We start from the raw sequence: 16281 nt of genomic DNA, 5'->3' as shown, positions 1-16281 counted from the left end.
TCTCTGTCAAATAAATAAATAAAATCTTTTAAAAAAAAAAAGTATAATATGCTTGTCATGTTGTTAAGAATGAAGAAATGCAGCTGTCTTAGAAAAGTCTTCCTTCATGGCAGTATTTTTGCTTGCAGGACGAAGATGAGCTGGATTCCCACACGATGGTGAAGACTAGCTCAGAGAGTGTGGGGACGATGAAGGCCACGAGCACGATGAGTGAAGGGGCCCAGACCATGATTGAACATAATAGCACGATGTTAGAATCTGACCTGGGGACCATGGTTATAAACAGTGAAGATGAAGAAGAAGAAGATGGAACTATGAAAAGTATGTGGCTTTTTCCTGTTGAATATTAATTTTCTATTTGAAAAGTACACTTCTATCGAAACCAGGATAGTTCTTGTCTTACTTTTTGTAGCCAGTGTGGAAAATTTTGTTTCTGGGCATTACTTAACAGTAAAAAAAAAAAAAAAAGTATGGCATAAATAAATTTTTTTTTAAAATTCTAGTATAGCAGACAGGAGCACATCTCTAACTTAGGGTTATGGAACTTTTTTCTGTTAAAAGATGCTAGCCCATAACTTAATTTAATTTGTAAAGTATTTTAGAGATAAAAAGATAGCATTCCTAACATTTACTTTTCCAATAAAAAAGTGAATGTAAAATTCTGTTCCAATAAATACAACATAATATTATTTCATGTTGTCTAAATTATCAGTTAAGCCACAGATAACAGGGGGTGTAAGCTAAGAGAAGAAATAAGGCTTGGTTGGGAAAAGAAGAAACACTAGAAAGAAGGATCAAGAGACAGGGATACTCCTGGAGAAAATTCAATTCAGTGCATATTTACTACCGCTTGTCATGTGTGAGGCACAGTGCCAGGTGTGCTACGGGGGCTAAAATGACAATTAAGACATTCTCTCTGATCTCTGTTGCTTACAGAGTGATGAAGACAGAGATTCTTTCACAGACTAGCATTTCTTTTTGTGTATATTTAGCTTTTTTAAGATTGCAGTTAACAAGGTTGGACATTGTGATTTCACAGTTATAGGCAAAAGCAGATTAATTACCTTTCGATTCCTACTGACCTTCCTCTTCCCCCTACTACCCTAGTCCCATGTGGTCAGTGTCAAAGTCTAAGCACTAGGCTGTTTTCTACTTATAGCACTGCTTCTAAATGGCACAAAAGCAGTAATACATGATTTCTTGGATTATGGAGCCTAGAAAGTTATAAATATTCAAGGATTTGCTTCTGTTATAAAATGGAAATAGCAAGCAGTCTCCTCTGTGACATTTCTGTTTTCTTTTTGCTGCTCCCCCCATGAGGTTGCTTAGTAAGTCTTACCTCATGGCTTCAAGCCACTCACTGCTCGTGCTTTCTTCACATCTTCTAGCGCATACAGCATACATTATGGTTGTATACTTTGAAAGGGGAGGTCATGAGGCACAGAATGCCATCAGATTGCCATAGAGTTATTCCTGGGTGGGAACTGGAAAAGGGATATGAATTTATTTATAATCTCCCACAGCTGGTGAGTCTCCTGAGCCTTTGCCCTGGAAAGCAGCCTAAAACGTGTATTCCTAGGTAGGCTTCTGACTACAGTAGGCATTCTGCATCCAGAACATGCTTACCCAACTATATCGGATGGTCTTGGAGCGTCCAAAGCCAGCTAGTGTTAGGGTACAAGTTATGTGGCCTGTAGATCAAAAAGACCTTATGATAAGACAGTTTACAGCATATTACCCATTAGCATGTAGCATCGCTTTTCCGCAGCTGATAAAATTTTTTTAGTCAAACTCTGTAATTCTTAGCAGATCAGTTAGATGACCATTGAGTGCTTTGTTGTGTCTTCTAGAGAACTACTGATCTCCCTACAAAACTACATAAGCAACTGTTTCTATGCAGTCACATAGTGGAACATCAACATATAATCAGTGGTTATTAAAAATGAGTTTTTAATACAATCTAATTCCATGTTGGATTATATTTCAAGGAAGAGATATGTGATGATGATTTATCAGACATCATACATTAAAATTACTGTGCAGATTTCCACATATTTTTTGTAGTGAGTTTTAGTTTTGACAGCCACAGAAATCATTCAATGTATGTTATAATTTTATGCCCTAAATATGATATTTTTTGGCCACAGAGATTTTACTGAAAGCTCATTTTTAAGTTGAGCAGATAGTGGCTTATAAATACTTGCATTTGTTTATGTGCTTTAGCAAATTTTAAATCCCATGAGCCAACTTTTCATGTATTTTAAGTGTCTGCAATTTAGACATCATTCTATAATGTGGGACTTAGTGTTCCCCAAATCTAATCAAGTGATGTTAGTGTAACCCATAGGGTTATTGACACTGTAGTATAGCAATAGTAAAGAATATAAAGAAGTTATGGGGGTAGAACTTACTTTCCCTGAAACCACATAATTAGTTTTAGGTTTTGCTTTGTTTTTCATGATCTAAGTCTTCTTTAAAACTTCTTAGATGAGTTGGTATGAGTTCTCAGGTTATGTCACACCAAAGCCCCATTTGCTAATGTGTCTTTAGCATTTTTGTCCCCCCCCCAAAATTATAGCAACATATTATTTTTAATTTTCTAAATTCTCTACAGTGTTATATTGTGTGCTGAAGATTCTGGTTTCCATAGCATTTTCCATTGGAGTCTCAAATGAGTTATATCCTTGTCAGTTTAAATTATGTTTGTATACGTTTTATACATATTCATTTTTATATATATTCATAAAGCTAGAAATTATGGACCTGTTTTCCTTACTTCTGAAAAGTGTGGTGATATAACTCTAGGAAGCAAAGTTATTAAAAGATCTTTTGAAGGGAAGTAGAGAAAAGTGACAAAAAATATTTAAAATTTGATCTTTTTTTTTTAAAAAGTCGGCATAAGGGCATGTCCTCAGAAGAACTCTCAGAACCTGTTTTCAGCAGATGGCATTGCTTTCACCCTCCCTCTTCCACTGCTCCCACTCACATCCCCCTGGGGCCTCCTCATGGCCAGGGGAAGTCCAGGCTTCTGCATCTCAACCCAGGTCTTTCACACTCTGGCTCCAGAGTCAGATGGCTCTCTCCATCCTTGTATGTTGTGCTGTTATCCAGTGGGAATTATGAACGTTTGACAGTAGGTATAAGCTTAGGGCTTATACATTGTGCTTAGGGCTTTGCGTACATGATCTCACTGACCCCTCACGAGGACCCTATAGAGTAGCATTGTTACTACCATTTGCCCCCAAGGAAACTGACACTTGGCAAGGTGAAGCAACTCGTCCAAAGCCTCACAGCAAGTAAGCAGTGGAACCAGTCTACAGACCCAGGTTTGGCCCCGAAATCATATCATTGCTCAGGGCCTGGTGACCTTGACATCCCTCTTGGGCAGGAATCTAACCCATCTATGAATCCTGTAGGAAAGGAGACCTGGATCATTGTAACAACACATAGGTTGCTGGGAACAAATCATATCAGAATAATATTTCCTTTTTTGGACAGCATTGCTAAGCTTCTAGGTCAGAGGAAGTGCTGGGTTTGGATATTGTGTTTTAGGATTTTGGGAAAGTATTTGGCAAAGTCTCTGAAGAGATCCTTGTAGACACTGTGTATTATGAAGTAGCCGATAGTTCTGCTATGAGGGTTGAATGGTTATACCTAAATAGGCTTGTATCAGTCAGAGTTGATTGGAGGAAACAGAAACTGCTTTAGGCGTTTTAAACATAAAGAGATTTAAGTCAGAGATGTGAATATTAACAAAATCAATGGAAAGGTTGGAGGAGAGGGCTGTGTAGACTAGGCCTTTAGGAATGACTCCTGCATCCCAGAAGTGACCCCATCTGGGACCTACTACTACTGCTATTGTCAGGAAGGCAGTGAGTCCAGAGGCTGCCATCGGCCTCTGGAGTTCAGTACTACAGGTTGAGCCTAGTGTCTTTCGCTCTTCAGGGCTGTGAACACTACCAGTGCTCCTGCCCCTGTGAGGCTGGTGACTGGATGCAGGCATGCTGCTCTGAGACCTTCACATCATGACCGCGCTTGCCAGAGGCTCATGGCCTCTGCCTCACTTCTTGCTTTCTCACTCATGAGAAAGTGCACTTACTCAGGATAAGGTGCAGGGAGTTCTGGGAAATGCAGTGTTTCGCTCTCCAGAGGCCACGCGGTGGTTGCTAAATTTCAGTCAACCGTAGTGTTAAATCATAAATTGTCAACGAGAAGATTTCTCATTGATGCTACAGGGCTTAGGCCTCAGCCCTGGCTAGGCTCAACATTTTTTTACAGAAACTTGGATGAAGCTATAGAATGAAAGTCTGTTAGAATTGCAAATGACGTGAAGTGGAGCAAAATAAAAATACATTCTAAGACATGATCAGAATCTGCAGGGATTTCCACAGGCTGGAGCAGTGGGCTTGATTTACAAGATAAACCCTGCTCCTGGGTCCGTGTTGCTAGCCTCACAAGTGTCCATCACAGCAGCAGCCCCTCAGAGATGCTGGTTCTGCAGACTAGAGTAGGGCCTGGGCATCTCTAAAAAATAAATTAAAAAATCAAAACAACAAAACTGTACAAGTACTTCTGAGGTGTGGCTAGGACTGATAACCATTTTTTAGAACAAGGAAATAAGCAGCTTTACTCTGCTTTCAGGGCCTAGAATGAACCTGGAGTATTTAGGAAGGGTGAGACACTGCGGAGATACTCAGCAGAGAGTGAGCCAGATGGTAAAGTAAAACGGAGGCCATGTAGTATTAAGAGTGGGTGGAAGAGGGCTCCTGGGTGTCTCAGTCCTTTAAATGTCCAACTGTTGATCTCGGCTTAGGTCTTGATCTCAGGGTGGGGAGTTCGAGCCCTGTGTTTGGTTCTACATTGGGTGTGGAGTCTACTTAAAAAAAAAAAGAGCGGGTGGAGGAATAACTGGTCCTGTTTAGGTTTTACACTGTTTATTTGTATTAACCTTTCATACTCTGTTTATCAATGATTAAATATTGGGTTAAGCAATTATAATTGAATACCTATTTTTAAAATGTCTTCTTTTCATACACCTATAATACATAGTGACTTCTAAAATATGTCAGTTTATTGTTTCATTTTGGACAATACATTCTTGTAATTTCACTTAATTTCTAAGAGAAAGAAAATTAGGTTCTGCTTTAGATTTTAGGAGTTTATCCTGGAAATAGGTTCTAGATTGATTTTAAAAGGCTTTAGGAGAGATACCAAGAAGGGGAGACTGACCATTGGGTCTTCCCGCTCCCTCATTCATCTAATGTCCCTAGACGAAATTGTGAGGGACCATTTGCTCTGAGCAACAACTTCCGCATCCCATTCTTTGCTTAGTGACATCTTCTCTCCAAGCTCTGGTTCAGTTCCTTTCCTTTCTTCTTCCTCCCCAAACCTATTTTAGGAAAGTACCGGATATGTAGTTATAAAATGATTAATAGTGTTTTATGTTGATGAGTTTTTTCCCCCCAAATTACAGAGCTTTGTGCCAAAGGAATAAATTGCTAAGGATGGAATTTGATTGCCAAGAAACAATTAACCAGTGTAGTAGAGTGTGTAGGGGAAATCCCATTTCCACATCAGAGATCTTACCATTCTTTCATGAAAAACTGCTGTATGTATCTTTAACTGATTAGATTGATCATGACAATAAAGGTGACAGTAAACTACAGCTCCTACTTGCAGCTGGGTGCAAATACCCATAATAATACTGGGCAGTTAGCAGTCCTTGGTTTTCCTTGACAGAGGTACAAAATGTCCAGCTAATGTGTGGCTGCAGTGGTTTGGACTTTCCTGTGGGTACTGAATATGTTTTGCTCTTCTGTGTGCTCTTGGTCTGTGGAATGTTTAATGATGTGTGACCCAGCTTGGACCTGTCAGTGTAGATATTTTGGTCATAAGATACCTCTTTTACTAGCAAAAGCACAGACAAGTATGTAAATAGGAGTCTTCCTTATACAGATGAAAATCTGTCTTTCTTGTAAAGGCCTCTGAAGAAAGGGTTTCCATAGACACACAGTGGCCATTACAATGGTCATTACTCACACAGGAAATCATCTCTTTTATTTAACTAAAATCCCTGGGCTTCAATCTGTCTGTTTCCCTTTATTCTGCCCTCATTGAAGATGGAAAACAGCTGGTCACTATTTTCTGTGGACGAACCCTTCATATACACTTGGATACTTATTAAATTGTATCCTCAGACTTTTTCTGGCTGGACAATTTCAGTCCCTTTAACCTTTGTGCAGGTATTACTTTCTAAGCTTTTAATCTTTTTTATGAATAGCCTGTGGATCTTCTCAATGTTGTCTGTATCCTCCTTTGTTTTAAAGTAGTCTGATGAAGTTAAGAAAAAGCTGATGTCAGTAGCTTCTGTATTAACATCCTGGCTTTTATATGTATTCACCATACTCTTGGCAACAAATTGAAGGACAGATTTCCAAGATCGTTAATCAGGTGGAACACCCACATCTTAAAATATTTTTAGAAGAACAAATTAGGTAATATTCATAAATCCCTTTGATGTCGAAATATCTTATGCTAAAGTTGTGATTAATTGTTGTTTCATTCCCTATACTTAAGTGTCTTTCTCATAATCAGGTTAAGAAATTAAAAATTAAACAAATTACATTTTGTAAAAGTATTTTAGAAATTCCTTTCTATATTTAAATTTCCATGAAGGCATTTTACCTGTTTAGAAGACATGTGCAAATTAAGAAAGTTAATGACTAATTGTGGGTAGACTGGCATATTTATTCAAGGTATTATAGTCACACAATTTAGTTTCCTTGCACATGTTCTGGGGAATGTGTGAAGGAGAAGGAAAACAATTTTTTCTTTAAAATTTCACATGCACAAAGGGATTGACTGGTGATTATTTTATTCTTTATTGCTAAAGAATTTTTAGTTCCACAGCAAGTAGTTGAAAGAATTGGGGCCAAAACTGAGGAACAAGGTCATTTGGAACATTAAACTTATTATTAAAATAAAAAAATATTTTTATAAGGTAGGGTCAGAATTGAGCTGCAACTGGAGAAATTGTTGTCAATTTAATGTGATTATTCTTTCTGTGTTTAAAACAAGTATTTGCCATAGCAACCATAATCACGTAAGACAGAACTTACAACCTCGAGACTTTGTGCTTCACTCTTCTGTTGAAGGACCTACTATTTCTTTTCTCCTTTTTTAAAAAATAAATTGTAAGTCAGAAACATCCTGTCTGTCCCACACTTGTGTGAACACGCATCTCCATGGAGACAATGTTGTGTGCCATGGTCATGTGTTCAACAGTGTGTAGTTAAACATTACTAGGCAATTACAGCTGCCCCCCCACCCCATAATTTTTTAGAAATTTTAAAAAGTTGGCTTTAAAATCTTCTTTATATATAATAAAGATATGTTCTAAATATTAATACTGTTTTAAATTAAACAGTGGAAAATATTGGAACCATAAGCACATACATTTGAATAAAAAATTATGTATCAGCATATCTTGTTATAAAGTCATCCAAAAAGAAAAATCTAATGGAATAGACCACCTTCTTTTATGTAAGTTGGCTTTTAGACTTTTGTTAACTCTCTGTGAGAATGTTTATTTCTTTTTTTTTTTTTTTTTTTAAAAATTTTNATTTAGTTACTTGACAGAGATAGAGACAGCCAGTGAGAGAGGGAACACAAGCAGGGAGAGTGGGAGAGGAAGAAGCAGGCTCACAGCACAGGAGCCTGATGTGGGGCTCGATCCCACAACGCCGGGATCACGCCCTGAGCCGAAGGCAGACGCCTAACCGCGGTGCCACCCAGGCGCCCCGAGAATGTTTATTTCTAACTTAGGAACAGGTTAGGTTCCAGAATTTTGAGTGTGGAGCCCAACAGGCATTTTACCATAGGTTGTTAGGCTAGCCTGTAAAAGACACTTAAAATTATGATGTATTTGAAATGCAGTGAAAATTAAACCACTGTGTAGAATAGTTGATTTCAAGTTTCAAATTGGGGTATTCCTGTTGTAAAACTGAAGATTGCTGCTCTACCACTTCCTACGTCCTCCACTTGGGAATAGAAAAGTATCAGTTAGGGACTGAATTTGGTTGTATGTACGTGAAAACCCAAGTAATAGTGGTTTTAACAAAATAAGATTAATTTCTTTTCTCATTTAACAAGAAATCCAAAAACAGTTATCCTGCATTGATAAGAGTGATTTCGTGCTCTCATTAGAGATCCTCTCTGTGACACCATCTTGAGGTATTACTCTTCCCTTGTCCTCCTGCTAATAACTGCTAAAACTGCTAATAACAGAATAACTGCTAAATCTTCAGCCATCAAGTCTTCATTCCAGGCAGGAGGAAGGAGCAAGAAGAAACAGGGTGGGATAGAACCCATATCAAGAAAATAGAGCTTTGCCAATTCGGGGGTCTTTTCTGGTTCCATACAAATTTTAGGCTTATTTGTTCCAGCTCTTTGAAAATGTTGAAAAAGAAAAAGCTGGGGGCATCACGTTGCCTGATTTCAAGCTATATTACAAAGCTGTGATCGCCAAGACAGCATGGTACTGGCGCAAAAACAGACACATAGATCAATGGAACAGAATAGATAGCTCAGATATGGACCCTCAACCCTGTGGTCAACTAATCTTCGACAAAGCAGGAAAAAATATCGAATGGAAAAAAGACAATCTCTTCAATAAGTGGTGCTGGGAAAATTGGACAGCTATATACAGAAGAATGAAACTTGCCCATTCTCTTACACCATACACAAAGATAAACTCTAAGTGGATGAAAGACCTCGATGTGAGAGAGGAATCCATCAAAATCCTAGAGGAGAACATAGGCAGTAACCTCTTCGACATCAGCCACAGTAACTTCTTTCAAGACATGTCTCCAAAGGCAAGGGAACAAAAGCAAAAATGAACTTTTGGGACTTGATCAAAATAGAAGGCTTCTGCACAGCAAAGGAAACTGTCAACAAAACAAAGAGGTAACCCACGGAATGGAAGAAGATATTTGCAAATGACGTTACAGATAAAGGGCTGGTATCTAAGATCTCTAAAGAACTGCTCAAACTCAACACCCAGAAAAAAAAATAAGTCAAAAAACGGGCAGAAGACATGAACAGACACTTCTCCAAAGGAGACATACAAATGGCTAACAGACACATGAAAAAATGTTCAACATTATTAGCCATCAGGGAAATTCAAATCAAAACCACATTGAGATTACACTGGTTAGAATGGCAAAAACTAACAAGGCAAGAAACAACAAATGTTGGAGAGGATGTGGAGAAAGGGGAACCCTCTTACACTGTTGGTGGAAATGCAAGTTGGTATAGCCACTTTGGAAAACAGTGTGGAGGTTCCTCAAGACATTAAAAATAGAGCTACTCTATGACCCAGCAATTGCACTACTGGGTATTTACCCCAAAGATACAGATGTAGTGAAGAGAAGGGGCACATGCACCCCAATGTTCATAGCAGCAATGCCCACAATAGCCAAAGTGTAGAAGGAGCCGAGATGCCCTTCAACAGACAAATGAATAAAGAAGATGTGGTCCGTATATACAATGGAATATTACTCAGCCATCAGAAAGGATGAATACCCACCATTTGCATCAACATGGGTGGAACTGGAGGGGATTATGCTAAGTGAAATAAGTCAGGCAGAGAGACAATTATCATATGGTTTCACTTATATGTAGGACATAAGGAATAGCATGAGGAGAAGGAAGGGAAAAATGAAGGGGGGGAAATCAGAGGGGGAGACGAACCATGAAAGACTATAGACTCCGGGAAACAAAGTGAGGGTTTCAGAGGGGAGGGTGGTGGGGGCATGGGTTAGCCCGGTGGTAGGTATTAAGGAGGGCACGTATTGCAATGAGCAGTGGGTGTTATACACAAACAGTGAATCATGGAACACTACACCAAAAGGTAATGAAGTACTGTATGGTGACTAACATAGCATAATAAAAAAAAAAAAGAAAAGAAAAGAAAACCCCATGGATAAATTATTCCCAGACATTCACAACAACTCAACAATGAGCTTAAGGTTTTGCAGGGAAATAGTGGGTTTTGTTTCTGCATCTGATGAAATTATACTGATCATGATGATAATTCAGGATTAGCTTTAATCACGTTTTAAAGTCTAATGTTTAAATCAGCCTCACAGCTTACCTTTATAACAAAAACGTAATAATAAGAATTGATAAAGATGTTTTGAGAATACAAAAAATATAGTCACTATGACAAGGGCATAGTATGCAGGAAAGCACCGAATGACCAGTTTTGGAAGAGACGAAATGACTAAATAATGCCGCTACAATTCTACCTTTTAAGGGTTAGTGAAAAGCTACTGTTTCACACAGTGGAAAAATACCACTTATGAAAGGGGTAGAGCATGAATTTCAACCTGGACAAACGCTAGGAGAACACACTGGAATGAAGACTATATTTGCTTCACTCTACCATTTAGAGATTCAGTTTCTTCTTTATAAAACAAGGGGTGGGACTTGGTTGGTGCTCCTCAGTGGTCATATGAGGCATCAGAATCATCTGGGGAGGGGCATTGGGCTGGCTCAGTCGGTAAAGCATGTGACTCGATGTTGGGGTTGTGGGTTCAAGCCCCATTTTGGGTGCAGAGATTACTTAAAAATAAAATCTTTGGGGGCACCTGGGTGGCTCGGCCCTTAAGCGTCTGCCTTCGGCTCAGGTCTTGATCCCAGGGTCCTGGGATGGATCCCCACATTGGGCTCCCTGCTCAGCGGGAAGCCTGCTTCTCCCTGTCACACTCCCCTTGCTTGTGTTCCCTCTCTCGCTGTCTCTCTCTGTCAAATAAATAAATAAAAATCTTTAGAAGTAAAATAAAATAAAATCTTTGTAAACAGTGCTGTCCAATCACAAGGAGTAATTTAGATATGTAATTTAAAATTTTCTACCATTTACTTTAAAAAATAAAAAAATATGTAATTTCATTAGCCTAATATATCAAAAATATAATTTCAACATGTAACCAGTATAAAAAATTATTAATGAAATATTTTATATTCTAAAAAAAAGAAAAAAGAAAATAGAGCTTTCCCAGAAACCTCTTCTTTTGTGTCATTGGCCAGAATTGTGTTACCTGGCCATTCCTCTCCTCAAAGAAGGGAGGATCTATAGATACTTGGTAGGTAGATTTTTCACTTTGAGACACCGGGACACAATTGCTGGTTCATATGTCTTGAGATAGAAGCTCCTGATTAAGACACAGTTAGGACCAGCACAGGACTGTTGGGATTTAAGTGTAGATTCCCAGAATGAAATTTCTTAGTGGCTTTTTTCTTTTTATCGTCACTACTCATTTCTGACCATGCTTTCACTCTTCTGACTCAGTGCAGACAAGAAGACTGTCTGGCTTTATCCTTTTTCCTTACTCTGCCTCTCTAAAGGACGTGCCTACCCAGCCCATCTTACTTTTTGTTGTGAAGGTTTTTATAAAAGACTAAAGTTTCCCCCCACTTTAATCTCTGTATTGGAAAAGCAACTTCAGAGATTTTATTTTTCTCCTCCCCTTTCCTGTGCATGTTGCTGCTCTTAAAATATAGGCCATTTTAGAATAGCTACCTTATAAATATTAGTTTCCAATAAGAAAAGATTAATCTTGTATTTACTCAGATACAGTGGTCTGAATTTAAGAGTCACTGGTATATCAAAAGACCCCCGACTGTTTTAGTGCAGCACCAGGACACTGGTAAAGATTCTGGGATGAGGAGTTTCATACCTGTAGTTGAGGAGAAAACAAGGAAGGCCGACTAGAGTCTCTGTGGTGAAGCCAGTGTTGACTGGAGGGAAAAAGGCGATGAGCAGTGTGAGCCTGGTGGGGGCAGCTGAGAGGAGCAGGCATCAGGGAGTGCTGTTTTCCCCAGTGGATTCATGGTGTCATAATATGTTTTTGTTTTGTTTTGTTTTTTTCTCAAAGCACCTCCGTATACGAAATTTAGTTTTTTAAAAAATGTTATCTAGAAGTTTGCTTCAATCCAACAGTCTCTATGTTTGTCAAATGCAGTTAGTAATTGTGATCTTCCTGGCTTTCTTACGTTCCCAGGAATTAGTTCCCAGTGAAACCATTTTTACTCTCTCTGATTCTGATTTTACTATATTAACATTAATAACCCTCTCTTGTACCAGATGTCAGAGTTTTGAGATCTTTGTGCATGTAACCCATCCTAAGACTAGCTGGTTAAAATAAGAATTTACAACACAAATAAATAATCCTGTTACAAAATTACTCTTAAAAGAAAAAAAAAGAATATTGAGCAAAGAAAGGTTTTATTTGAAGGAGTATCTTTCTTCCCTCAATCATTTGATTTACTCAGTTATTTTATAGAAAATTTATTGAGCTACACTTGTAATATTTTATTTTTTATTCTCATAAAAAGGGCACAGGTGGAGAATAATTGAGGTTAAATTCCTGGATTTATTTTGGAATAAAAGGTTGCCATAGGAACCAAATTTCAATTCTGAAGATTGAAAAAGATGTCTTATAATGATGAGGCCCAGACATGAGTTGAAGGTTCTTAAAATCTGTTGAAAATGTTAATGGAATGTATGTCCCATCCAGATGTCAGTAATTTAACCTTGTCAGATTAACCAATTTCTTTTTTTAACAGTAGGAGATTTTAAGGAAGAAAGTTGAAGAAAAAATATCATAAACAAAATCTTTATATAACGTGTATTGATCATTAAAATATCCCTTTTCCCCTACATTTTGTTCATTTTTAACATACCACTAAAGTCTGCTCTGACAGGGAATCTAAAGGCAGCTTTGGTGGTTATCTCGATACATTGTCCCTAAGGAGTTCTTTTTTCTTGGATTTTGTATTTGAGATATGAGAGTGTTCTAAGTCCTGAAAGTTTACTATGAATATTGATGTTTTACACTATCCTAATTTTGATGGAATGCCTCAGTATCTTTTCAGGGGGTACCATTTGGGTCCCAGATGTCTTGTCACACTTATTTTCAACCCTTCTAAAGCCTGAGCAGCTCTAATTGGAGGATGAGTCTTTAGATAAACAGTTTTGTGTTTCTTTTATTCCACTAACACATGCATATTCTGAATATAAGATTCCTTCTGACTTTACTGGGACAGGTGCTTCTAAAAATTGTTGTAGTAACAGTAATTTCTCAAATTTATTATTACCAATACACAGTTACTAGTAATGAAATACTAGCAGCCTCTATTAATTCAAAAGTAACAATGTTGAAAAGCCACATACCATCTCGTTAACTCTTCCTCGTGCCATCAATGTGGAACATCTGGGTGGATAATCAAAAACACCTATTGATGATCGTAGTTATCTTACTTTTGAAATTATTTGGGTAAAGGATTTGGATTCCCACATTAGGGAATAGTTTAATGAAAAGGTAAACTCAAAAACACATATAAAAGACGTAATTCATAGGGTGAAAATAAAAAATAAACATTACTTTTACTAATAATTATTCTTGTTTGCTTATATCGTATCATAATGACTCACTTGATCAGGGATTAAGTTCAACCATCGGAACACCTGTGAGAAAATGAAAAAGGTCTCTGCATAGGTATTAAAAAATAAGATCACTTGCAGATAAGCATCTGCAGATGTGTAGAGAAAAACTTGGTTAACTTAAAAGAATGTTACCTTAAAAACATATAATCAGCAGGGTCTCGAGATATTTGTACAACCCATGTTCATTGCAGCATTATTCACAATAGTCAAAAGATGGAAGCAACTCAGGTGTTCATTGGCCATGAATGGATAAACAAAATGTGACATATACATGAAATAGAGTATTATTTAGCTTAAAACGGAAGGGAATTCTAACATATGTTACAACATGGATGAACCTTAAGGACATTGAGCTTTAGAACTTAGCTTTGGCTTTAGAACTGCTGGGTTTGAGGCAACAATAACTCACCTCAGATGGAGGAATCCAATTGTAAGAGGCAGTAAAGTCAGAGGATAGAACTTAGAAACGAGCTTTAGAAATAAAAAATTGGTTTTCTGACTTAAAAAAATATGGCAGAACTCTAGAAATAGAAGCAAGGTCTGGGCTGAAGTGAGAGTTAGGAGTCAGATATAAATATGTTAGGCGAAACTATGGGAGTCCAGGACGAGGTGGAATCAGCTAGAAAGACTAGAAGGAAGACATATAAGACAAACCTGGGTAAGTCCTTATAACTTCCTTAGTTTGTAGTGGTGCACAATGACAATAACAGTGCAGCCTTACATATTTACAACCAAACGCTCGGGTTTTAAAATTTTACTTCATTTGACAAATTTCAAATATACTTGAAATGATTTTTAATAAAATTATGATAAAGATTCTTGCCAAAATTCTGAAGTGTTTCTACAATCTAAGAATATTATAGATCTCTGCCTAGTCATTAGTTGAATTCTTATGTGGCCTGGCTATTTTTGTTTTTTCATTATTTCATTTTACTTTGTTCTTCATTAACTTGACAATGTTGGCCTTGAGTCTGACCAGTGTAAATGTATTATATTGCTGAATTAAAAAAAAACTTCATACTTCAATAAGAGCCATACTTTCTTTAAATATAAGAATTTATACCCTCCCTATGTTCTTTGTTTACCTAAGGAAACGCAGCTTCACCACAAGTACAAAGACCGTCTTTCATGGACTACTTTGATAAACAGGACTTCAAGAATAAGAGTCATGAAAACTGTAATCAGAACATGCATGAACCCTTCCCTATGTCCAAAAATGTTTTCCCTGATAACTGGAAAGTTCCTCAAGATGGAGACTTTGACTTTGTAAGTACATGAAATTCTTCCATTTGTGTTTCATCCTTCTTCATTTTACCATCACCCTGAGAAGCACAGTTTGTGTGTCTTTATTAAATTTAGACTGTGTATTAATATTCAGCATATAGCTATATATGTGGGTATGGGAACTGTGAAACTATAGTTTGCATGTAGACGGGCGCTTGCAGAGAAATGTAAATAACTGCTTATATCAGAGCCCAAATTTAGAGAAATGTTTAGGACTCTTATTAAAATGACAACTATGTCAGAAATGTTTCTCAGTAATGCAAATATGAGATACTCTGTCAGTAAATTCAGTTTCCAAAATAAATGATGCAAAGGTATTTATGACATAGAGTTTGAGACATTAGCCTCAACTTTGAAAGTTAATTGAATTAGTTTCTACTTGAGTAAGTGTTAATTCCCCTTGGTTTGTCAGAAATAATAGTCCTATTGTGTATCTAGTTAACATATAAATTTCAATATAAAACTGTGCCTTATTGTTTCTTTGTTATATTTTCTCTTTATTTCTTCTGCCCGGCTCCTCATTATTCATTCCTTTAAAGAATGTGTACAGTATAGGTAAATAGTTCTGAAGCAACTATTTCCACATCTTGAGAGAGTAAATTCTCAAAATGAGTTCTTTAATGTAGTAGAAGTTTTTTATGAAGTAAATTTTTACTTTAGCATGTTTTAAATAATGTTACTTTTACATGTTGTTCTATAAGATTTTTTCCACATAAAATAACTACAATCCTATATGGCTATATATATTAATAAATACATTTATTTATAAGTAAATAGAATTTTAGATGTATATGTATCTTAAAAATTTTTAAGTAATAATAAGCCATTTTGCTTCATCAACATGCCTCTAAATGCTTTGGGATTGTTAATATTTTTAATGTTAAATACTTTTCTCCTAAATATTGTGCTTATTTGTGTTTTTAAATAATCAGATACTAAAGTTTCAAAGTCTGTCCCCAGTATAGTTAGTATGAATTGCTAGCAAACATTGGCAATGGCACAAGTTTGCCTGAAAACATTAATTGTAACATCTATTTATTTTTGTTTTTTCAATTTCGAAGTTAGGTATTAGAAAATAAAATCTGTATTTCTGTAGTTCTGGTAAGATTTCATTTTAAGCCATCTACTTCTTAAAAAATCATAAATTATTTAGAATGCTGACATTCAAGCTTTAAATCATTCATGAACATGATGAATTATGTAAAAGTGTTTAGCATCAAAGAACTCTGTCTTGTCTATTAAGATTTATTGGAATAAATCTTAATAGCCTCTGGGAAACAGTTTGAAATGAGCTACAAAGTAATGAATAAGTTATCTTGATTAAGAAAGAGCAAATAAAATGATTTAATTCTGTTTCAGTTAGTCTTTGCTACCACCTCCAAAACTTAGTGGCTTAAAATAGCAACTCTTTTATTTTTTCACAATTTTTGTACCCACAAGCGTTGTGACTAAGTTCAGCTGAGTGGTTCTTCTGCTGGTCTCACCCGGGG

At 36.8% G+C, this 16281-nt stretch overlaps 1 protein-coding gene across 1 annotated transcript in view; it reads left to right on the top strand.

Annotated features, from left to right (window-relative positions):
* STK3 (serine/threonine kinase 3) overlaps positions 1-16281 on the top strand; it is a 261084-nt gene that overhangs the window by 179702 nt on the left and 65101 nt on the right. The window contains exons 9-10 of the mRNA XM_034668361.1: positions 129-321; positions 14598-14773. Coding sequence (XP_034524252.1) covers positions 129-321; positions 14598-14773 — 369 coding nt within the window. The remainder of the gene's footprint in view (positions 1-128; positions 322-14597; positions 14774-16281) is intronic.

Source organism: Ailuropoda melanoleuca, chromosome 9, assembly GCF_002007445.2.
Source record: "Ailuropoda melanoleuca isolate Jingjing chromosome 9, ASM200744v2, whole genome shotgun sequence".
NCBI lineage: Eukaryota > Metazoa > Chordata > Mammalia > Carnivora > Ursidae > Ailuropoda > Ailuropoda melanoleuca.
The sequence above is the reverse complement of the archived record's forward strand: the minus strand, read 5'-3'. Positions and strand labels throughout refer to the sequence as shown.